Source organism: Penicillium canariense (assembly GCF_028826845.1).
Source record: "Penicillium canariense strain IBT 26290 chromosome Unknown utg000007l_segment0_segment0, whole genome shotgun sequence".
Classification (NCBI taxonomy): Eukaryota; Fungi; Ascomycota; class Eurotiomycetes; order Eurotiales; family Aspergillaceae; genus Penicillium; species Penicillium canariense.
In genome coordinates this window covers 2301256-2323816 of record NW_026622734.1, presented here as the reverse complement: position 1 = coordinate 2323816, position 22561 = coordinate 2301256, and the positions used below count along the sequence as shown (strand labels likewise).

Below are 22561 nucleotides of genomic sequence, written 5' to 3'. Positions count from 1 at the left end.
CAAATGGGGTGGGAGAAGAGAGGAGGAAAAAAATCGTCGGCCGTCCGTGCCTTTTGCTGCAACGCTTTTTTCCCAAGGTGGGCGAGGCCTGACCGCCTGCCGGAAGTGGGGCTTGCCGCACGGGGCCAAGCGAGTGGTGATTCGCTTGAAACAGCGATGGTCTCTTTTTTTTCTACGGCTGGTTGCTGGTATACGTTCGTTCTATTCGTGTAGGTTGCTTTGGGCTGTGCTCTTTTCTATTCGTCCAAGAGTCAGGCTGTGGTATCTTTCGTTGTCAACTGGGCCGTTGGGGGGTGACTGGGCTGGCAGAAAAAAAAAATTGAAGCCCTAAAGTTCCAGAGTGGCGGACAATGCCTGACATCACAACGCTACCGCGCTACCCACCCGCCGCTGATGGGCAGCAGAGTGAAGAGGCTATTCCCAGCCATCCACTAGGGGTTAAGCCCAGTGGAAATGCCCTGCTAGCAACATGGAGTCTTCGCGATGCTATAGGCTCTTTCCGACTTCTCCCCGATGAGCTGATCCTGTTGTTACTGGAACACTTGGACGGTTCGAGCCTACTGGGAATTGGGCGGACTTGCAAGGCCTTGTATGCATTCACTCGTGCCGAAGAATTATGGAAGGCGCTCTTTGTTGAGTAAGTAACATCCCGTTCGAAAAGAAGTCGTATTTGAGGGGGTGGTTGGATGCCGCTAGATGTGGAAGTATATTTCCAAGATTCATCTGAGCCGCCCAACAAAGCCATGCCTTTATCTCCAATGATGGGAAAGGCTTGACTAACTTCCATCACAGATCCCCGGTGGAAAACTTTACATGGAGAGGGACATGGCGATCGACATATCTCAACCTGCCAGCCTCGAAAGCCCCGGTGATTGACTGCTCTCATCTTTACTCGGATGTTCTCTACCGACCCTTCAACTGCGCACATATCACGCTGGATCCATATGTGACGAAAATTCCGGCGCGCAACCAAATCCCGCGTCTGCCGGACCTCTCTCCAGAGGAATTCCATGCTGAGTGGGCTGACCGACCATTCGTTCTAACAGAGCCCGTGAAGGCCTGGCCAGTTTATAAGAACTGGTCTGTCGGGACCCTGCTCTCTCGATATGGACAGGAGAAGTTCCGCGCGGAGGCGGTCGACTGGCCACTCCGTACTTATGGCGACTACATGGCGGATAACTCGGACGAAAGTCCGTTGTACTTGTTCGACCGTGCCTTTGTCCCCAAAATGGGGCTAGCTGTCGGTCCGCCCGACTCGACCCCCGACGCCGCATACTGGCCGCCAGCATGCTTCGCGGAAGACCTCTTTTCGGTGCTCGGTAATGACCGGCCCGATCACCAGTGGTTGATTATTGGTCCCGAGCGCTCGGGCAGCAAGTTCCACAAGGATCCCAATGCGACCAGCGCCTGGAATGCGGTGCTACGCGGACCCAAGTACTGGATCATGTTCCCGTCGGGCGATAAGCGGCCTCCGCCACCGGGTGTGTATGTGTCTGATGATCAGAGCGAGGTGACTTCGCCGCTGAGTATCGCCGAGTGGCTACTCAACTTCCATGCAGAGGCACGACGCACCCCTGGCTGCATGGAAGGAATCTGCGGCGAGGGCGAGATCCTTCACGTTCCATCTGGTTGGTGGCATCTGGTGGTGAACCTGGAGCCGTCCACCGCAATTACACAAAATTTCATCCCCCGGGCGCATCTTGGCGCCGCGCTGGATTTCTTATCTAACAAGGCAGACCAGGTTTCTGGATTCCGAAGGAATGTCGAGAACCCCTACGAGAATTTTGTGAATGGTATGCGTGAGGCGTACCCAGAGCTTTTGGCGGAGGCCCTAGAAGAGCTACAGAAGAAGTCAGAAGGGAAGAAACGCAAGTGGGAAGACATCGTCCATGGAAAGACAGAAGAAGCCGAGAGCGCCACAGGAGGCTTCAGCTTTGGATTTGGAGATGACAGCGACGTTGAAGTCCCCTGATTTATTGGGCTATCAGGAGAGTGATCAATTATTAACAACCCTGTGTGAAATGAAATTTACGAAAGTCCATGAAGATGTTCCCCAAGTTCTCAGTTACCCAAAAAACGCCAACAATGAGCTTGTCCTCGAACTTCAGTGGCAAGCAATGGACTTGGTAGCCGGAGTGCCATCCGCAAAGGCCAGGTACCCAACGAATGCACCAACCGCAACCGCCAGCATTATCAGGCCGTTGTATGTCATGAATAGAAGCCTAGGGACGCAGCCATGGATCAGCGTCACTCCTGTAAGGGCAGACATAGAACACCAGAACACTCACATGATGAAGAAGCTGTAGAAGACCTGAATGGCATATAACGCCGCCAAAGTAATTCTCCCCTGGCGTGCAATAGCAGCCCTATTGTCCCGTCCTACAAGCAGTGGTGAGCCCTCGCCATGGATATTATCGTAGACATTAGCGGTGGCCGGCTCGGGGATCCCATCGACTGCAGGGCAAGACATCAATGAGAGAGCTCGCTGAAGCAGGAGTGTAACAAAGAGGGAGGTGGGGTATAAACCCAACCACCGGCATCGCTACGTAGAAGGGATGCTTGTTCAATACTAAGAGATATGACCTACCTCCACCTGTAGTTGCCGACACAGCAAATGCATTCAGACGCTGGTTGTGAGCAGCTTCGTACTTGCGGGTTACTTGTCGGACACCTTCGTAGCCGGCAGTGAGGAGGACGATGAGGATGAGCGAGAGGAGGAGCGAGACGGGGCCGGTGATACGCCACTGGCGGAAGATGACACAGAGGTTCTTGGAGGACCACGTGAAAACCATCTGGTCAAGCAAAGATGACATTAGCAAGGGAATTTCTATAGACGTATTCGCAAGTGTACTTGCATTCATGTTGCACTGGCCCATGTCCATATCACCATGACCCATATCACCGTGGTCCATATCGCCGTGATTCATGTGCATCGAATGATCCATAGCGGGAACAGCAGGGATGGTCTACTAAAGGTAAGTAGGTTTCAGCAGACTGAGGCCGAATATATAGAGAGTTACGTATCGTGACACGAGGGGATAAACATGGAGAGGCGTGATGGCGTACAGATGCAAACCACGCAAACAGCGATAAGAGCGGCGGCCCTTGCCAGCTTCGGCCGCCTCGCAATCCCGCAGTTGCTGTCCCTCTTCAACACCGCGAATCCTACTTCTGTGCTGGCGTGTGGGCTCATTTGACCTCTTTTATCGTGAAGCGTCTTCCATTTGTACACCACCATGGCGGAGACAGCCCCCGCCCAGGCCGCGACACCTGTGACCGGCGCGCCAGCAGCACCGACGAACGGCGTCACAGCAGGGGCCCCGAATGCGCCCAGCGATCAGACTGCTGCGAATCGAGGGTTGCCATACTATGAGAAATTACGACGGGAGCTGAGGGATACGATACAGAAGAAGCGCCTGATGGACAAGAGCATGGTGAGTCGTGCAGCGCGCCGAGTCGCGTCAGGCAACTAGTGCTTCCCAGGGCCAATCCAATCGAATTGGCACAATGGAATTGGAGCGCATTTTTGCATTGCAGTGGCCCTTACATCTTTAATACTGCAAGCACTGACACTGAAGTCGATAGGCCCAACTCGAGGACCAGATCTTCCGATTCGAGCAAACTTACCTCGAAGAGACCACGGCCGGCAACATCATCAAAGGCTTTGATAATTACATCAAGGGCTCATCAAGCGGCTCCAGTCTCGGTGCTTCTGGTCTGAGCCTTGGATCAGGCCTTGGCGGGCGGCGCAAGGCACAGGTGACAGAGTCGGACCGAGTTTTCTCGCGAAGCTCGGCGAGCTACATGATGGTGCGTCCAAAGTAATCCGGTAATGGAAGAAAAGGTCGGCCTCTAACAGCAGTTTCTACCTTTCAGGATTCACCCGGCCCATCATCCGCACAAACAACTCCTTCTCACGCCGCAACACCGACCTCAACAGCTGGCGGAAACGCACCCTCCAACAAAAGCAATGGCGGCGAGTCCGGGACAGCATCCAAGGCCGGCGGCAGCTCCTCCAAAAACAAAAAGAAGGTCGGTGGCGGCTCGAAGAATACTAAGGGCAAGAACCAGACCGACGATCTTTCAGATGACGGGGATACTAAGCCGCCTATGAAGCGTTTGAAGGTTAGCTATGGACGGGATTAGATCGCTGTTGAGTCTTGCCTCTGTTTTTTTTCTTCGAATTTGGAGTTTTGGGGATTACCAATATCTGGGAGTTGATTGTATGAAAGGTTAGGCGCAGGAAAAAAATTTGGGTGGGGGGGGGGATCGTCTCGATACCCATCATGTACATCACGGCTCTGGAGACTACATTATAGTGTTGCATACAAATATTTGCTTCAAATGTCCATTGGACAACATATGCATTTTCATAGCGATAATCCATAGGGGGTGCAAGGGTACTTATGACATAAGAGCCCGAAAAAGACCAAATAAAAGCGCTGCTATGAAGACCCTCACAGCTGGAGCCGGTAAGTGGCAATCTCAAACGCCCGTAACTCGATATCCACGGTGGTGGATCCCTCCCTAGTTTTAAGAATCTCCAATTCTTCCTGGTCATCCTCAAGGACATTGCACTTCCAGACTCGCTTGACAGGCAACGAGCTATGGATCGAACCACGCGCTTTCCCACCCAAGGACTCATAGGCGCGCAGAATCACGCTCTTGCCAGGACGTGAGGGGATGCCACCGGTAGAGACGTCTTCGTCGTCCTCGCCACGCTTGACAGCGTCCAAAATGATCGATGACCCGCCCTGAATGGAAACAGACTTGAAGGCGGCGTTATAGCTGGAAATATGGGAACTTGCCTGCTCCACAGCCAGCGGATGGTTGAAGTTATAGCCGGCGCGGACTGTCCGTGCATCAAGTCCACCAGAGTGGGGGAGGATGGCGTAGCGGATACGGTGACGGCCCATATCGGCATGGGCGTCTGGAGCTTTGGGGGCACGAAGCAGCGAGAGGCGCATCAGGTTGCCACAGGTAGCGAATCCGTACTTGGAGTCGTTGAGAATCGAGACGCCGTATCCGTGCTCCGAAAGGTCGGCCCATTTGTGACAACACACCTCGAACTTGGCCATGTCCCAGCTTGATGGAGGTTAGTATCGCATGAACCAAGAAAGGGCTAGAATAAACATACCTTGTGTTGTAGTGCGTCGGGCGTCGGACGATACCATATTGAGTTTCGTAAGATGCTTCCGTGTTCGTCACATCCACCGGGAACTCAACCTTGAGGAACTTCATGGTTTCCTGCCACTCGACCTCGCTCTCAAATTCGACCAACGAGGGTTCAGAGGAGACAGAAGCCGAAAGACTGATGGTGGTTTTGATCCAACTTTTGTCGCTGATCTTGGTCTCCGTTACAACACTCGCTCGGTTCTGGTCATTCTCCGCAATAGTAGTTTTGCTAGGAGGAAGCTCCTTTCGCGACTCGAGGTGGAACACCTCCACATCCCAGGCTTGCCAGTAAAGAGGCTTATCATCGAAAATGACCAGTTGACCGGCCTTTCCGTCCTTGGAAATAACTTCTCTCTGGGCTTCGACATCGTACAAGGAGATTATTACACCATCCTGGACATCGATCTTGAGTTTTCCATTCTGCAGACGGAATACACCAGGTCGGGTTTCAAACACGGTCACTCTAGTTGTGGTCTTGAAGTCAACAGGCTGGCATGCAACAACACCAGTCGAGCCGTCGACCAGAGCATATTTGGATCCATTGCAGGCCACAAGGGGTTCGGGAATTTTCACTACCTCCGAGCGAGGCCAAGGAAGAGTATTGAGAGCTACCAGAGCAGTGCTGCCAGTGACACCCAATGCAGCAAGGGCATCTTTTCGCAGCTGTTGACCAGTTGTGAAGATCTCAGCATACAACTTATCCGAGTCATCATAGCACATCTCAATAGAGCTGCCCGGTAAGCAGTCATGGAATTGACAGAGGAGGGTGCCCTCCCACATTCCATCGATCTGCTCCTTAGGATACTTGTAGCTCTTGTCCGAGCCATGGAGGGTAGCCAAAGTGGCCAGAAGCTCTATCTCGCGTAACAAGAACTCAGACTTGCGGTTGTTGCGCTTGTTGTTGGCCTGGGTAGTGTAGGTACCACGGTGCAGCTCGAAGTACAGTTCGCCGTACCAGGTCGCAAACTCGGTACCATCAGCAGCATTTGCCTCCAGCTTGTCAAAGAAGTCGTCAACCGAGTCGCCCATTGTGACCTTTGGAAGAGTGCCGATCTTGTCACTAAGACCTCGGCATCGGCGCAGTTTCTCAAGATGCTCAAAGGTAGGACCACCACCACCATCCCCCTTGCCAAAGACGAGTAAGGACGATTTATCCTTGTCCATCGACTTGTGCTGGGTTACACTGCGCCTGAGATCACCGAAATGAGCTTCCGCTGTATAAGTCTCCGCGGGAGCCATATGGCACAACACTTGACTGCCATCCAGGGAAACCCACTGGAAGGTGGTGTGCGGGAAGGTGTTGATGTTGTTCCAGCTTAACTTCTGAGTAAAGAAACGGCTCATTCCGGCAAGACGGCAGATTTGCGGGATTTGTGTGGAGTACCCAAACGTATCTGGCAGCCAGAACGTAGTGGCGCGCTTTCCGAAGTGGCTTTCGAAGAATCGTTGGCCGTAGAGGAATTGACGGACCAGTGATTCGCCGCTGGGCATGTTGGTGTCGTGCTCGACCCAACTACCGCCTATTGGCTGGAAATGACCTTTCCGCACCCATCGCTTGACACGGTCGAACACAGATGGGTAGTATTGCTTAAGCCACTTAAACTGTTGGGCCTGAGAAACGGTGAAGCGATGCTCGGGATATCGTTCCATCAAGTCACACTGATTCGACCACGATCGTGCGACCTTGCGTTTGGTTTCCGCCCAGGGCCACAGCCAGCAAGTATCAATGTGGCAATGGCCGATCGCATAGACAAATGGGTTGGTGTCGGATGCATAAACATCTGCACTGTCCACTTTATCACCCAGGTACTTTTGCGCAATCTTACGTGCCTCTTTGATGGAGTCCTGGCTTCCATTGCCCGCAATAAAAGCATCCATCATGGCATTGCCCACCATGTTGGCCTCGTGAGCTTCCCAAGAGTCGCCAGGGAATTCACGGGCGGCATCGCCGATAATCCAAAAGTCGTAGTAGAGAGCCCGCGCTTCTAAGTTGACCGCAACAATTTGTGCTTTGTTGAGCTGGTAGTACTTGTTCGGATTGGGTGGCTGGATCGAATCACCTCCCGGGGCATTTCCAAACATCCCATTGCAAGCCATTTCGATATAGAAGGTATGCAACTTCCCATCACGCCAGGCGGTCGGGAGAATCCATTCAGTTCGCTCTCCACCACCAGTTAACCCCTGCAAGGGGTGTCCGTCCTCCGTCCACACCATGCCTTCGTTATTGGCATCCCAATGGAACTCCAGTCGTTCCTTGTGGGCCATCTCCCGGGGAACTGCGAGCTGAATGCGGAACCAGTGTGTCGACCAGCTAGGACCAAATGATTCTCCAACCCGAGTCGGCCGGAATTCCTGGGAAGTCGCATCCTCGAAGGTCGGCCGTTCCAGGTTCGGCACTGAATAAACCGACAGCTTGACATGGTTGTCGTCGGAATTGACCGCTTCGTAATATTTCGAGACCAGATTCTGATGTTCGTACTGGCCAGTACCTGTGAACTGACGCAGCCTATCTGTGTAGATCTTGGTGATGCGCTGGCCGACCGGACGTTCCGCTAGGCGGGGCAGCGATCGCGAAGCTTGGGCGGGGGCGAAATGCGGAGGTTCTCCACCCATGATGGCGAGGACGTGCGCGCTTGTTTAGGCGAGGCGTAACGATTATAGAACCGATTGTGCTGGATGGAGAGATTATACGGAGAGCAAAGGAAGAGTCGACGGGTAAGGCAATGGAAAAGAGGGGAAGAAAGAAAGACAGCTTATGCGCAAGGGAGTCACTGAATGCGGAGAAGCATGACCTCACGCCACATGGCTACGATCGGCGGGCGGGGAACACAACAGTACGGCCGAAGGGTGGCGGCGCCGTAATGAAGTTATTTGATCTTGTGGCAACAGGGTTTCCCTCCTGTCCAAATATTGCTTTTTGGTTCATTTTACTATTGATACGTCTATTCTATATCCGCTTTGTGAAATTGGACAATGTGCCACTTCATGCCGTCCAGACCTGGTTAGCCCACGTATGTAGCATACTTCGCCCACTCCTTGTCGGCCTTTAGTTGCTCCCAATCCCCATCTCGAAGACAGATACCGGCTGCCATTTCACCAGTTGGTGACTTGGGCATGAGATACACGAGAGACTCGACTGGAACGAAGGCTGGCCGACGCACTACCTCCGGCTTGCCGAGCCCTAGGTTGAAATCAAGCTCATAGGTATTGATCTTGGCCCAGGAGCTAAGCATGATACCGGATGAAGTGTCGACACAGGCTGTAGCTGAGGTTCTCGCCTTGTCTGCCGACCGGGACTGGAATGTAGCAAGAGCACGGGTGTTGTAGGCCAAGTCTACCACATTGGGGTTGAGCTTTCGGCGAAGCTGAGATGCAATGGCCCCCAATGGCTGTTGCACTAGATTTTGCAGGGAGTTTCTGTTATATGTCATGTTCTGGAACATCCCCAAGTATGTTTTAGGAATACCCATGCGCTGGCGGACATCAACTGCCCGTGCGAACGCAGACTCGGTCTCAGATGCGAGCCGATGAAGACGGGCTCGAGAGGTGCATTTCCAGATAAAAGCAGACACAGCATCATCAGTCGAGATGAAACCATCTGAAATGGTTTTGGTTTCCGTTGCCAATGACTTGAGAGCCTCCAGTGACGCCGATGAGAAGGTCACATAAACCCAGGTCGATGGGACTGGAATGGATGTGGCACTTGGATTGCCCGGGGGAGAAGGCTTCACCATTTGGTGCTTAAGCTCCACCGCAGGGTTGAACGAATCATCCAGCAGCGTGATAGTTTTTCTCCGGTCCATATTGCCGATGGAAAGTTCCTCGGCTGTGAATGGCTGGTTGTGACATGCCTTTGACAGGAGATCGATGATATGTCCTTGTCCAGTCATATCCATCACATTGTGCTGACCCGCAAAGGTCAGCAACATACCCCCTGTGATGAAGGTTACCTGCACAGCGAACACGGGTGCAGATGTTGCGGCTAGTCCAACAGTAGTTCCCGGAAGATTCAAAGTTAAGCATGGCGCAATAAGCTTTTCGTTAAGCATAGAAAAAGGATAATTCGATTTTCGGAGACTCTCCATTGTCGGGGCAGACGTTTCAGCGCGCACATCTTTCATGATGAGAGGGATCTTCTCGTTCGAGGGTACGATCCGGAAGGTACCGGTGACGCCTTCACTTGCTCCCTCATTAATGACTGTTCCAGCAAGCCATGGAAATCCTTCTGCTAGCCTATCAAGTCCATTTCTCAAGGTGTCGGTGATAGCCAATGATGGCTCTGGCCCAGGAAAGACAAGGCATAATTGTGTGTATAACTTGTAAAGGAAGGGATTGCTCCCTAGTATATCGAGATGTTCGTTTTCCAGCATATTCATATGCAGCTGATCGATACCAACCTCTGCCTCTCGTGCGAATCGATCGCGTTTTGTGATCGCCCTCTACCTTCCGCGATGGAAACGTGCGCGTGCACGGACTCATGTAGGCGGGGTGAGTCAGGATGAGTCGCGGGCCACAACACACCGTCATTAACTGGAACTCTATCTCTCTTGTCTGATCTGTTGGTGGCCCTTGTATCTTTATTATTAACCGACTAATGATTAGTCTTCCATAACAAATGAATTGTGACGCATTCATCCGTCGACTCGGAGGGAATCCGTTAGGAAGACCGACGATAACCTGAGGAGCACACAAATGAGCATTATCGAACCAATAATCAATTTTCCCAGACAACCGACATGTTGATTTAGAACTCTGGGATACATGAGGTGTGAGATGCTCGGAGGAGGTTAAAGCGGAGCGAAGTGGTATTATGATTAATGCTAAGCTATTTTTATAGCTGTTTCCCGTTTGGTGTACTGACTTATGAGGGCTTGCATGCTAACTTCGACTTCCTCAAGATGGGAACGGCATATAGTTTTTATAGAAGATTGAATGAAGAAAGAGTGTTTTGCTGCCCTTGACTCGATCAAAATATCATTGAACCGTTCTTGCCTGCTTTCCATACATAGAACGGAGGAGTCAAAAATAGGCACCGTGGTCCCAGGACCCTTGACTTTGGCATTATTAGCACCACACTCTAGCCAACTGAGTAATTAAGCCGACCTTGCCGCATTCCATAGGCTCGTCTTTCCTTCGCGACACCTAGCTAGTTGATTTCTTTCTGCCTGGTAGTGAATATCTATCAGTCGGATAGGACCCTGCAGAATAATGACTTGATTAACTTCAAATGGATCACGCCAGAGCGAATCCACCGACGGGGTTCGATCAGCTGCTGAGGGGATCAGGGATGAGGCGTTACTCGAATATCGGAGAGATGGAGAGGCCGCTGTTTCGGCAGCAACACCCTCACCATCTCTTGATGCTATGGACGTTAATAGTGTCCTCGTTTAGTCAGCTGTACCCTAATCTATCCCGTATGTGTTTTCTCAGCTGTTTGATTCACCGGACGCACAAGGTGTAGACGAGAGTAGCATGAACCAGGCGATGTGAGGGCGTGATGGGATGGACGAACTCTTAACTCGTCTGGCCGTGGCCACTTGGAAAAGTCAGGGCCGCTAGTCTACAGTATCAGACCGGTAATCCGGTGACATGTTGGAGTCAGCTACAGTGAATTCACAGCCACTCACGAGCTTGTAGTATATGGTTGGTTTGCTGATCAATAGGACCAACTGAAAATCGACCGCATTCAGAATGTGCCAGGCAATTGTCATGTTCGAGGTGCACCCATGTGTCACGCTCAGCTGTTCAGCTATACTTCCCCGGGCTCGCGGTCATCTGATCGGACCCTGCCGAGCTTATGGGACTAAGTACACAGAGCTATGTACGCCGTATAGGTATTTTTGTTGGGGATTACTAGTGGATTGGTTGATCCACATCCTGGTTGCCACTATACAATGTCGAGCGCACAGGGACCGGGCTATTTTGCAGGGCCACAGGGTTTCCATCGATCTGTGCGACGACAAGTGGACTAGTTAGACCCAGTTAGATCTACAAATACTTGATCCGGTAACGGATTCCCGTTGCTGTAGGGAATCCCCATGTCGACCAAGGCCGGAACTATATACTCATGATTGCGACCCAGCAACCGTTCAAATTGCGAGTCAAGGGATCGGAGACTCTCAAGGAACAATTTTTGGTGTTTTGGTCTATAGGGTCTACCTTCTCGGTTAATCTAATCTCGATCACCGATGATAGATGGTGGACCCTTAGGGTTGATGTTGAGTCAACAGAGCTTCAGAGGCAAGCAGTCCGACCGCCGACCGCCGTCGTGGGCGGCCGAGTCCTGTGGTCCGAAATGGCGGTCTGATTGGCCACGCGGTGGCCCAATGGCCAGCCACCGCCGGCGCGTGTGTTGCAACTGCGCTTTCTGGTTGCTTGTCGGTTGTCTGCTTTGGCTTCCAGACTTTCCCAACTGCTCTCGTCTTCGCGCCGTTTCGTGTCCACCCTCTTCATGCTGGGGCTTGTTTGGCTCTTCCACCACCCCCGTCCACCCACCCCCGCGTGATTCCGTGGTCGTGATCGCCCGATAAGGTAGGGTACGCCTCTTTCGTTACCCTTGTCCCTCAAGGAAAGCCCTGAAGCGGCGCACAGATAAGAGCAGCGGTCGCTGCTCTGGCTGCTGCTCCTGCTCTGGCTGCTGCTCTGCTGCTGCGCCTACAAGTTTGCTGCCACGATGGGGATGCTAACCTTCTGTCGCTTCCTCAGCCGACCTTATCCCCATTACCGGGACGGCCCAACCCTGTTCTCCTTCCAACAACAGTTCCTCATGGAGGAATCCAGTGCGCGTGAGCGCCGCAAGTCCGACTCCGTCATGGCCCCCGAGTCGCTGGCCACCACCCCTTCCGTCGACGAGATGATCGACAACCCGTTCCTCGACGACTATGACCCTGACCATGATGACTTCTACTCCCCGCCTGCGTCCCCCGGCCAACGTTCGCGTAACCAGTCTTTCTCCAACAGCAGCTCTTACCAGGAAGACTGGGAGACCTTTCCGCCTCTCGACAAGCTGACCATCTTCGACCTGCTTGATAATATCCAGCTGTCGCAGCGGTTCGAGAAATGGCAGCGCGCGCTCACCATGCAGCGCGAGAAGGTGCGCAGACAGCGCGAGAAGTTGCGGTTCACGGGCGTGAACGCGAGGGAGCGCGTCGTCGGCGAGTTCAGGCGTCGAGTACCGACCGCCGATGAGCAGCTCGAGAAGTACCGCCGCCGCATGAAGGATGGCGTCGAGCGCCTGGGTAAACAATGGAACAAAACGGCCACCGTGACCGTGCGCGAGAAGGTCTCCTTCATTGCGGGTGTGCTCAACATCTTCATCAGCGGATATCTCATCGGCGCCTGCCCCCAATTCTTCTACTACTGGTTCACGGCCCAGCTGGCCTACTTTATGCCCATCCGCTACTACACCTATCACGCCAAGGGCTACCACTACTTCTTGGCCGATCTCTGCTACTTTGTCAACCTGCTCTGCATGCTTACCATCTGGGTATTCCCCGGCTCTAAGCGGTTGTTCATCAGTACTTACTGCCTGACCTTCGGTAATAATGCGGCCGCGATTGCCATGTGGCGTAACTCCTTGGTCTTTCACAGCATGGACAAGGTGGTCAGGTAAAGACCCTCATCCAAACACCCGAGCAACTTCCAAAAAGGTTTCTCGCTAACCTGTCATATGATATAGTCTCTTCATCCACATCATGCCGCCGGTCACTTTACACTGTATCGTCCACTTAACCCCAGTCGAGATGCTGAAGGAGCGCTTCCCAGCTGTCTATGCCATTAAGTTCAGCCAGCCTGGTGACCCCGAGCACTACTCGCTGGGTGCGATGATCATATGGGCCACTGTGCCTTACTTGTTTTGGCAGTTGATGTATCATTTGATGATCACTGTGCGCCGTGCCGACAAGATTGCTGCCGGTCGCCCGACCAGCTTCACCTGGCTCCGCAAGTCCTACTCCAAGGCCTGGATCGGCAAATTCGTCCTGAGCCTGCCGAATGCACTGCAAGAACCGGCCTTTATGATGATACAGTACAGCTTCGCCCTATCCACCATGGTCCCATGCCCCATTTGGTTCTGGTCTCGATGGGCGAGCGGTATCTACATGTCTGCCCTTTTTGTCTGGAGCATTTACAACGGCGCAACCTACTACATCGACGTCTTCGGCAAGCGCTTCCAAAAGGAGCTGGAGCAGTTGAAGAAGGATGTCGTGCGATGGCAGAGTTCCCCCGACTTTGCCACTAGCCCGCTCATCCTCCCCGATAGCTACACTCCTGTCAGCGGTGCTCTCGGCGCCCCCGCCCCTCTGGAGAAACGCTCCAGTATCGATCGTATCCCGCTTTTGGATTCTACTGTGGCGGCAATTGCCACGGCCCATGAGGCTCCCCAAGCCACCGATTCCACCGTTCGCGAGAGAATTTAGGCGCTAGGACATTTCTTTCATTAACACTCATGATACCCCTGGCGTACATGTTTCATCTTGCAAACATATCATATTCAGCATGCACAGTCTTGATGGGCCTAATGTTGGCTTTTAAACTCCCCCTACCCTGCTTGTTTGTTTTTTGGATTCGGTGTCGCCTTATGCGTCGGCGGATATATATATTTTTTCGGACCCACTGAGAGTCGATCATTACGAAGATTGTGACAATACGAACATTATGAACAGCTGTACAGTTGAATCTAAATTAAGCAATCCTGTTTCCATTGTAGATCTATTCTTATTTTAATGCTATGCTCTCCATATGGATGCTATGTGTCATGCGTTCTGGACCGCGAAGAACCTCCATTGGACCGCCCGGCTTGGCTCGATTGGGTACATCCACTCCTTCCGTGCGGCAAATCTCGACCCAACTAACTCCGCAGAACCCCGAAGCCGGATATGTCACGTGATAGAAACGTGATGGCCCCGGGCGTCACAACACCTTTCTGGCCACTCCTAAAAGCCGAGGAGCAGTGTCATCACCATTCTTTTTGATTTTTGTTAAATCATCTTGAGTTTGTCCAAGTTGATTTTTCTTGCCGTTGTTGCGCCGTTCCGCCGTCGCCTGCTCGATACCGCGGGCTTTTCCCTTTTCCCTCCTGCCAACATTTCCGCAAATGTCCGCCACAATGAGGTCGGCCCGACTGGTGCGCCATACCACCGCATTGCGGCCGGCGCTGACAGGTAAGATGGTGTTGATACATGTGAGGAATACACCTGACAGTATCTGACTGCTTTTCCTCTGGACAGCTCGCAGTCGCGCCAGCGCATTGGGCCCTGCTTGGCTGGCTGCGGCCAACAGCCTTCTGTACAATGGCCGCGGCATTCCATCGCAAGTGTCTGCCCTCGCCATTCTCCTTCCCCAGCGTGGTTATGCCACCGAGCACAACACATCGACCTCATCCCAGTCATACCCGCCGCCTGGTTTCAATGCCGAGCAAGCGAAGAAGCCTCTGCCGCAGGACCAAGCCCAGAACGTCAAGCCTGCTACCTCATCGCAATCCGATGTTGCCAAGGTCCCAGCGCGTGATGCGACCTCTAAGGCTGGTGCTGTAGAGGGGGGCAAGAACCTTGCCGAGGAGAAAAAGGAGGCTAAGAAATTGACCATTGGTCAGAAGATTAAGAAGGAGGTCCAACACTACTGGGATGGAACGAAACTACTTGCCACAGAGGTGAAGATTAGTTCGCGATTGGCGCTGAAGATGGCGGGTGGCTATGAGCTCAGCCGGAGAGAGCACCGTCAGGTTTGTCGCCTCTGGGCGGACCCCCCCCCCAAATTCGCATGAACGATGGGCTAACATGATTCGAATCAGCTACAACGTACCGTTAAGGATCTTGGTCGTTTGGTTCCGTTCTCGATGTTTGTCATCGTTCCCTTCGCTGAGCTCCTCCTTCCTATCGCCCTGAAGCTCTTCCCCAACCTCCTTCCCAGCACCTATGAGGGCCAAAGGGGCCGGGAGACCAAGGCTCTGAAACTGAGTTCGACCCGCAAGGAAGTCTCTACCTTCCTGCGTAACACTCTTCGTGAGACCGGGCTGCCCTTGACCGCGGCCACCGTCAAGAACGAGGAGTTTGCCGACTTCTTCCGCAAGATTCGTACTACGGGCGAGTCGCCCTCCACCGAAGACGTTATCAAGGTCTGCAAGATCTTCAAGGATGACTTGACCCTTGACAACCTGTCACGCCCTCAGCTGGTCGCCATCTGCCGCTATATGAACCTGAACTCGTTCGGTACCGATGCCATGCTCCGCTATAACATCCGCCACCGCATGCGCCAGATCAAACGCGACGATCGGGCCATTTCTTACGAGGGTGTGAACTCGCTGTCCGTGCCTGAGCTGCAGATGGCTGCAGCCAGTCGCGGTATCCGCACGCACGGCGTGTCTCCCGCTCGACTGCGCGAGGACCTGTCCATGTGGTTGGACCTGCGCCTGAAGCAGGGTGTCCCCTCGACCCTGCTGGTCCTTAGCAACGCCTACATGTACACTCAGGGCGGCAAGGAGTCCGAGATGGCTTCTCAGATTGACGCGCTCAAGTCGGTCCTCTCCAGTATCCCCGAAGAACTCTTCCACGAGATCGAGCTCGAGGTGCACAACGCCGAGGGCGCCGCTACCAACAAGCAGCGTCTGGAGGTACTCAAGGAGCAGGAGGAGCTGATCGAGGAGGAGAACAGCGAGAACGAGGGCAAGGGTGTGACCGCCCCCAAGGACATCGAGGATATCGATGAGAAGGAGGAGCACAAGAGCGAGGCTGCCGCTGACGGCACTAAGGAGCAGTCCTCCGAAGCGACGGAGGCGATGGCCGAGGGTGCAAAGGCCGGGGAGACGCCTGCCGCCAAGGAGGAGAAGAAGACGGGCCAGAGCTCATGATCATGAGTCGTTTTGCTTTGAAGGGTTACATTGGGGGTTTGCTACCTATAGATTTTTGGTTCTTTGTCTTTTTCCTTTCCTTTTCTTCTTTATGGTTCTGGCGACTGTTCGGTTCTCATCTGTGTTAACTCTCCGCTATGTTGATAGACCCCCATTCCCCTGTTCCCATCCCCCATTCTTCATCCTCTAATCCTCAATCCTTCTCGCTTGCAACTGATCTGCGTCTTGCTGATGCGCGATACGCTCTTTTCGCTCTGTTTTACTTCCCAGCCCCGTTCTCATTTTGTTTCATTATTTTGTGAATCACACCGCCATCATCGGCAGTTGGTGTGAGCTGCCACTTGTCTTGATGTTGGGCCAGGCTGAAATCGAAGGCTCCGATGGATGGGTTCGGTGGAGGAGAGACGTTCCGTCAGTGACGTGGGTAGTGGGAAGCGAAATGCACCATTCCATTCCTGTATTGATAGAAACAAATGATGCATTCTAGAAGTGATTCACACTGTAGAGACGCGGAGGCCTTGTGACCGACCAGAGCAGCACAATCCGGATACAACCTCTGCGGGTATATCTCGCGATCTCCTCGGCAGTCATGAGCATTAGTCACCGGACCTCGGCTCCAGACCTATTGCGGACCCCGGACATCCTCCCCTCCCCCACCAATAGCCCCAGATTCTGGGGGCGCATAGACCGGGGTTGACTGCGCGATCAATTTGCGCTTCTACATATATACACCGAGGCATGAGGAGACGACCGTTTCATCTGCTTGAGATCATCCGCTGCCACAGTACCCACGACCGCAGATACAGGTACAGCTACCGCTACGTTCGGGGCTTCACCAGCGCGTCGCGACTTCGCGGCCGGCCGCCGACATCACCGAGCCTGATGGCACCGCTCAATCCCGCTTCGCAGGTATGTGTAACGGTGCTCTGTGTGTACCCGCTGCCGGCATCTTGTCTTCATTTTGCAATTTCGAGAGGGCTATGCTAGACTGTTCTGTTCGTTCGCCATGCCATTGATATTCGCTCGCGAAGATATGGCTTCATTACGAGCAAATTTGGAACTACTTGTCTCAAACCCAAACCCCCAATGCTTCTCTCTATAACCGGTGGTTACCGTGCCAGACATTCAATTTCCGCCTTGAAGTCTCACACGTTTTGCTCCCTGGTTAGACGGCCACATCTTCCATTTCGAACACACATGGGAAGTCGACGGCCAGGGTCGGGGAGGATTCAGATCTCGTTAGAACACCCGTGGATGACCATCCCCATCCGCCTCTGAGCGACGAAGGCTGAAACCCCACCCTGGAGTCGCGTGGTCCGGCAAAAGAAGCAAAAAAGCGACACCCCTAGCACGTAATAGGGAAATGAATTGAACTCTAAACTGATCCGAACTACAGGAAGCCATTGACCGACTCCGGGGATATACACCCCCACCCACGGCATATGGCGACGTCCCACTGTCCAGGCGGGCCGCAGTGCTGATCCTGCTCTACGCCGACCCCAAGGGTGACCTAAGGGTCGTGATTACGATCCGGGCCAAGACATTGAGTTCGTGTGCGTACCTCCCCTTCCCCTGGGAGATACATGGCGTCCCTAGCCATGGCCCTGGTCTCGCAAGGTCTTGGCCGGGCGCTGCGTCACGGACCTATGAACAGCCCTGTTTTGAGGACCAGGGCCGCGTAGGAGCCGGTGCTGCACGACATGGCATGCGCGGTGCGCTAACCCTGTTTTTCTAGATGCAGGAGAGGCTGCTTTACCTGGAGGTACGTTTGACCAGTACACTGCAGAAAAAAACAAGAAAAAAGAAAAAGGGAACCCTGCGACCATTACCGGGAACTCGAGATCATCAGGGCTATGCCCCAAATGAGCAACAGAAAGAACAGTAAAAAAAAGAAACGAAAACTCGGTATACCTGGGGTAAAAAAAGGGGCTTGCCAGAGATAACTGTGCAACATGAGCTTCTTTCCATGCAAACTTGACGTATTACTCCCTGTACGAACCCATGACTAACGATGAGCATCCTTAACCGACCAGGCCGAGCGGACGCCCTGTCCGAAACGCCATTCCAGACCGCGCGCCGCGAAGCTTGCGAGGAGATCGGTCTGCCCGACATCGCCCAGCCACTGCCGCCTCCCTTTGCCGTCGAGCATCTCTGTGAGTTGCCGGCTAACTTGGCCAAAACAGAACTGGTCGTGCGGCCCTGCGTCGCCCTTCTGCACGCGTTTGATCCGGCCACGGGAGCCAATGCAGACCCGGAGATCGAGCTGATTCCTCGACTGGATGCGCGTGAGGTCGCCGCTGTCTTTTCGGCGCGATTTGACGATTTCCTGCGCCTGAGGAGTAGTGAGGGTTCTGGGGTGGGGGAGTGGTATAAAGGCTCTTGGAGTCGATGGCATAATCATAACTGGCGCAGTAAGTTGATTCCATTTCTATTGCCGTGCTGGTTCTACATACCAGGGCTCGCTGGGTTTCCTTTTTCCGTTTCTGGACATTCCGTTGCCTAAATTGCCTAAAGCCCTAATTCTTTCTCCCCCACCGGGTGTCTCTTCCCCATTACCTCCTGCAAGCCTGCGCCTGTCACCGCCACCTCCTTCGCAGGAGCAGGCCAGACACAACCACATGGCCCGGCGCGACAGGCGTGGAAAGGGGCCCTCTTGCCGTCATACCCAGACCCACTGCGTTCCATGTTTGCTTCTACAGAATGCAGTCGTCCTCCGTATCGCATCGATTAGTACTATTATTACAGAGTGCTCTTCGGAGGATGGCTGCGACCGACAGCCCCCGTGGAGATGGGAATACAGAGGCGAAGACACCTGATTCCCCCCGTTCCTCCCCTTCGGGTGGTTTAGTGTCCATCGATTGGCTGTTTGCGCCCAAAGAACACCACAGAAGGGCAAGACCAAACAAAAACAAAAACAAAAACCATGCTGACCAGTGGGGGAACTCCCCCATCGGGAATAGTGCACCAGTTCTTTGTGCGTGCCCACAACCACGCCATTAGACCTCGCAGCCCGGACAACCCAGCCCAAAACGCAGCCGTCGACGCGCTCACCCAGCAAGAAGAAAGCGGCGTAGTCCAAAACTACCGCGTCTTCGGGATGACGGCGCGCATCATCGTGGACGCGGCGCGGGTCGCGTTTGCGCGAGAGCCCGAATTCGAGCATAACAGCCATTTTGGCGACGAAGCTATGATCGCCAAGTTGCGCCGGCTGGGCCGGTTGAGCGCAGTGCGTCGGCCGGGCGATGAATTAACCCGCGAGACGATGGAGAAGGCAGCCAAACTCAGTTAGATTAGGCGGGGCAGACGCTGGATGAGCTCGAAGTATGTACATAGAAAGACTGGAGAGGGAAGGGCGACACTAGTTTAGGATACCTGCATTGGGTCTGCACAGTTGAGGCATGCAAGCATATTCCAGTGTCCGGCTTGGGTCTGTGGGCTCTCTGACAGGAACCGAATGGTCCGTATTCCGTTTGTGGTCTAGTAGGAGGCCCCCATCGCCCACTGGGCCCAGTCGAGTTAGCCTCCGGGCCAGCCTCATGGCCTCGGAGCCTACAGGGCGAATGGTCGAGTGGAGGAGTGCAAGGGTTTCGGAGGCTAGCGACGATCCGGCGTCCTGCATGAGCTGTCCTTGCGTGGCGTCATCCGGTCGCGAGGGCTGGCATTGCCTTGGGTCGTGTGGGTTGAGGGGTGTTGGGTTGGGATTCGATGCGGAATCCATCCAACGGCCTGTCGATCCATATCTCGACGTCGAGGCATTCTCCGCCCAGAGAACCAGAGCGTCCCGTCCCGTCCCGAGCATCCAGAGCAAGAGCGTCCAGAGCGTCCAGAGAGTACCCAGGATCCTGAACGATAGAGGGAAGCGATGCCTGCGGCCCCGTCTGACTCCTCGCGCACATCCCTTGCAGCCCCTCGCGTTGGAGCGTCCGTGCACAAACTCATGACGGTGACGCCGATCGCTTGCTTTGACTCGAGAGGAAGAGTGGAGTCGCTAACGATGTCCGGTTGGACCGGTAGAAGGAGGAGACGAGATGTTGTCGCTCACGCCTCCAGCATCTCGTATCTCCAGGTACCGTCGCACCGAATGGTCGAGCCCGCCTGCAGCTGCATGACCCCAAGAACTATCATAATATCTTGCAATATTGGCACCCTATTAATATCCGCTTCCCCTCTTTGTTCAGGTTGCTTCGCCTTTGTTCGAGTCCTGCCAACGCTGGCTTCACTTTGTCGGCCTCGCATGCCACGCCGCCTATGTTTCGCTCTCTTTAGACCCCAATCCTCTTCTTTTCGCCCCTCCAGTTCCTCCGGAGCAAGTCGAATTTTCTCGAAGTCCCATCATATCCACGCTTCCCGACACATTGCAGGATCGCTGGACTCCCGATGCTCTCCCACAACTATCCCTCCTTCGCCCGCTCCGCGCCCCCAGTTCGACCCTCTCGGTCGCTGGACGGGCTGGAGCGAGTGATCCCCCCAACACCAACCTTGCCCTACACCACCAGGGACATGGCCTATTCCTCGACGAAGCTCTGCCAGCCCTTCTCGCCCACCCGCTCCGACCTGTTCCTGAATAAACCGCTCCCCGCGAGACCTGTCCCCGACGCCCCGGCCGAGTACTCGGTTATGTGGAGCGACTCGAGCGACAGCGAAAGCACCGTCGACTCGGTCGGCAGTCCCAGCGAACCGCGCAATTCCACCGAAAGTTATCCCATCTTTGTCAGTTCGGGCTCCGAGGACTTCAGCGACTTGGTCGATCACCCGACCCCCGCAGATCCAGATCATCTTCGCTTGGAGAGTTTGGGTCCGATCCACCCATCCCCACCCGCCGCGAAGGATTCGCGCACGGACGTGGTCGAGTCGGCGGAAGACGACGAGACGGACGATAGTGACTTCGCCAGCCATTCGACCACCTCGAAATCGGATGCCCAGTATGGTCGGCTGTCGCAGTGGTCGCAGAACCGGAGCGGCTCCAATCACTACTTCCGCGAGAAGAAGTGGGACTTCTTCCCGGAGTTGGCGACTCCATCGGCCTTACAGACGGGCAGTCGGACCAGCCGCAGTCTGCGGGATCCGAAGCCGCGCAAGAAGGATGGTCGTCTGAATATTTCCAAGCGTCGCAGGTGGCACTCCCTCGACCGGCCTGGTCTGGGGCTGGCGCACGGCGTTCGCGACTCGATCAAAACCTACGTCCACCGTACACTCTCCCGCGACTCGACAGAAGCCAAAGCCAAAGAGTTTCCGCGACCATCCACCGCTCCGGGCGACGAGCTTCAAAAACCGTTCCCCTTCAATCACCCCGAGGATACGAAGATCCCCCTCCATTCCGACGTGCAGGTCCAACTCCGCTCCCGCTCCATCTCTACCGTCTCCACCACCAGCGACATCCCATCGAGCCCCCGCTCCGTCCAGCCCCGCCCAAAGCAACTCGCGGTCCCCATGTCCAATTACCAGAAATACGGACCCGCGATCTGGGACACCCCCAAGAAACCGAATTACAGTACCATGCGGCGACCAAAGCATTTAGCACCGCGATCCGCTCCCGCGAGCCCATCTTCTGCGCATTTCCCCATCGCAAACCCAACTCCCCCGCTCACCCCGCCCCTGAAGCTGCATTTGCAGAACCGCTCGCGGGACGCAGTGCGCGTGATCCAGGGCAGAAAGAGCCACGTCCTCCTCGCCCTCGACGGAGCGAAGAAGAAGATGGCCGAGTCGAAGGACGAGCGGCGGCGCGAGCAATTGAAAGCGCAGATCAAACTCATCGGGCCAGTCAATCCACATACGTATATGCAGGCGGATCCATGGGTCTGAGCCTGATATTTCCATTCCTTCTCTCTTGACTTTGTTCATTTTTTTATTTTTATTTTTATTTTGGTGATGCGTTGTAATACCTGGCGTTGGGATTGGCTTTATATGACCTCTACGACCACTCCTTTGGAGTTTTTCTTATTTCGTTGGATCGGGACCGGACTTGCGATTGCACATGTCCTCTATTATCTGGTTGACTTTGGCATTGCGATTTGATGGTGGCATTCCAGCATTTCATTCTCCTGGGTTTCCTTGGTGGAACTGGACTCGGGCAGGACTTGGATTGGACTTTGGTGATTCGCATGGTTAGGGCGTTTTCGTGTGCCAGGGGACCGTTGGAACTGGTCTGCAGGGGTTGATACTTTTGATGGCAGGCGTTTTGTTTATGAGCTGTTATATACGCTCCCATCTGGAGACTGCTGCATCAGGCTACTCAGCCAGAATATTTCCCTTCTCTTATTCCAGCTCTGACGGGTTTCAAATGTAAGGAACATGGCCGGTCTCGACCAGACATCCATGCAGAACTGTTTGTCTGCACACACGTACATACACTCGATCTCCCTCCACGCATCACTCCATGCATCCCTCCATGCATCCATGCCCTCTATATGGCGTGCGTGTGTATTACCTCGCCCCTCCAGCTGTCCGCTGGCCTGGTTTTACCATGACCTGCATGAGCGCCGATCTCAGAACCTCCGATGCGGTCGCAGAACATACATCGCGCCACGGCTCCTTTAGATC

The 22561-nt window shown here is 54.1% G+C and overlaps 9 protein-coding genes across 9 annotated transcripts; 6 read left to right on the top strand and 3 right to left on the bottom strand.

Moving 5' to 3' along the window:
• Positions 1–350: 350 nt before the first annotated feature.
• N7482_009865 (putative F-box and JmjC domain protein) lies at positions 351–1972 on the top strand (the record flags this gene model as incomplete). Its single annotated transcript, XM_056691989.1, has 2 exons — positions 351–637; positions 793–1972. 2 exons carry the CDS (start codon positions 351–353, stop codon positions 1970–1972), a joined length of 1467 nt encoding a protein of 488 aa, XP_056539695.1.
• Positions 1973–2104: 132 nt separating this feature from the next.
• On the bottom strand, positions 2105–2945 carry N7482_009864 (low-affinity Cu transporter; the record flags this gene model as incomplete). The annotated part of the gene is made up of 3 exons (XM_056691988.1): positions 2105–2222; positions 2289–2481; positions 2588–2945. 3 exons carry the CDS (start codon positions 2943–2945, stop codon positions 2105–2107), a joined length of 669 nt encoding a protein of 222 aa, XP_056539694.1.
• A 291-nt stretch (positions 2946–3236) lies between these two features.
• On the top strand, positions 3237–4146 carry N7482_009863 (chromatin modification-related protein EAF6/MEAF6; the record flags this gene model as incomplete). Its single annotated transcript, XM_056691987.1, has 3 exons — positions 3237–3434; positions 3586–3810; positions 3877–4146. The coding sequence occupies 3 exons, from the start codon at positions 3237–3239 to the stop codon at positions 4144–4146; spliced, it is 693 nt and encodes a 230-aa protein (XP_056539693.1).
• Positions 4147–4457: 311 nt separating this feature from the next.
• ams1 (alpha-mannosidase) lies at positions 4458–7788 on the bottom strand (the record flags this gene model as incomplete). The annotated part of the gene is made up of 2 exons (XM_056691986.1): positions 4458–5085; positions 5138–7788. The coding sequence occupies 2 exons, from the start codon at positions 7786–7788 to the stop codon at positions 4458–4460; spliced, it is 3279 nt and encodes a 1092-aa protein (XP_056539692.1).
• Positions 7789–8177: 389 nt separating this feature from the next.
• fgaAT (fumigaclavine B O-acetyltransferase easN) lies at positions 8178–9551 on the bottom strand (the record flags this gene model as incomplete). The annotated part of the gene is made up of 1 exon (XM_056691985.1): positions 8178–9551. One exon carries the CDS (start codon positions 9549–9551, stop codon positions 8178–8180), a length of 1374 nt encoding a protein of 457 aa, XP_056539691.1.
• A 2297-nt stretch (positions 9552–11848) lies between these two features.
• N7482_009860 (glycerophosphocholine acyltransferase) lies at positions 11849–13592 on the top strand (the record flags this gene model as incomplete). The annotated part of the gene is made up of 2 exons (XM_056691984.1): positions 11849–12783; positions 12854–13592. The coding sequence occupies 2 exons, from the start codon at positions 11849–11851 to the stop codon at positions 13590–13592; spliced, it is 1674 nt and encodes a 557-aa protein (XP_056539690.1).
• A 677-nt stretch (positions 13593–14269) lies between these two features.
• On the top strand, positions 14270–16021 carry N7482_009859 (MRS7 family protein; the record flags this gene model as incomplete). Its single annotated transcript, XM_056691983.1, has 3 exons — positions 14270–14336; positions 14403–14896; positions 14966–16021. The coding sequence occupies 3 exons, from the start codon at positions 14270–14272 to the stop codon at positions 16019–16021; spliced, it is 1617 nt and encodes a 538-aa protein (XP_056539689.1).
• A 738-nt stretch (positions 16022–16759) lies between these two features.
• N7482_009858 (NUDIX hydrolase) lies at positions 16760–19310 on the top strand (the record flags this gene model as incomplete). Its single annotated transcript, XM_056691982.1, has 4 exons — positions 16760–16930; positions 17418–17733; positions 18055–18432; positions 18982–19310. 4 exons carry the CDS (start codon positions 16760–16762, stop codon positions 19308–19310), a joined length of 1194 nt encoding a protein of 397 aa, XP_056539688.1.
• Positions 19311–20398: 1088 nt separating this feature from the next.
• On the top strand, positions 20399–21823 carry N7482_009857 (uncharacterized protein; the record flags this gene model as incomplete). The annotated part of the gene is made up of 1 exon (XM_056691981.1): positions 20399–21823. One exon carries the CDS (start codon positions 20399–20401, stop codon positions 21821–21823), a length of 1425 nt encoding a protein of 474 aa, XP_056539687.1.
• Between the last annotated feature and the right edge of the window lie 738 nt (positions 21824–22561).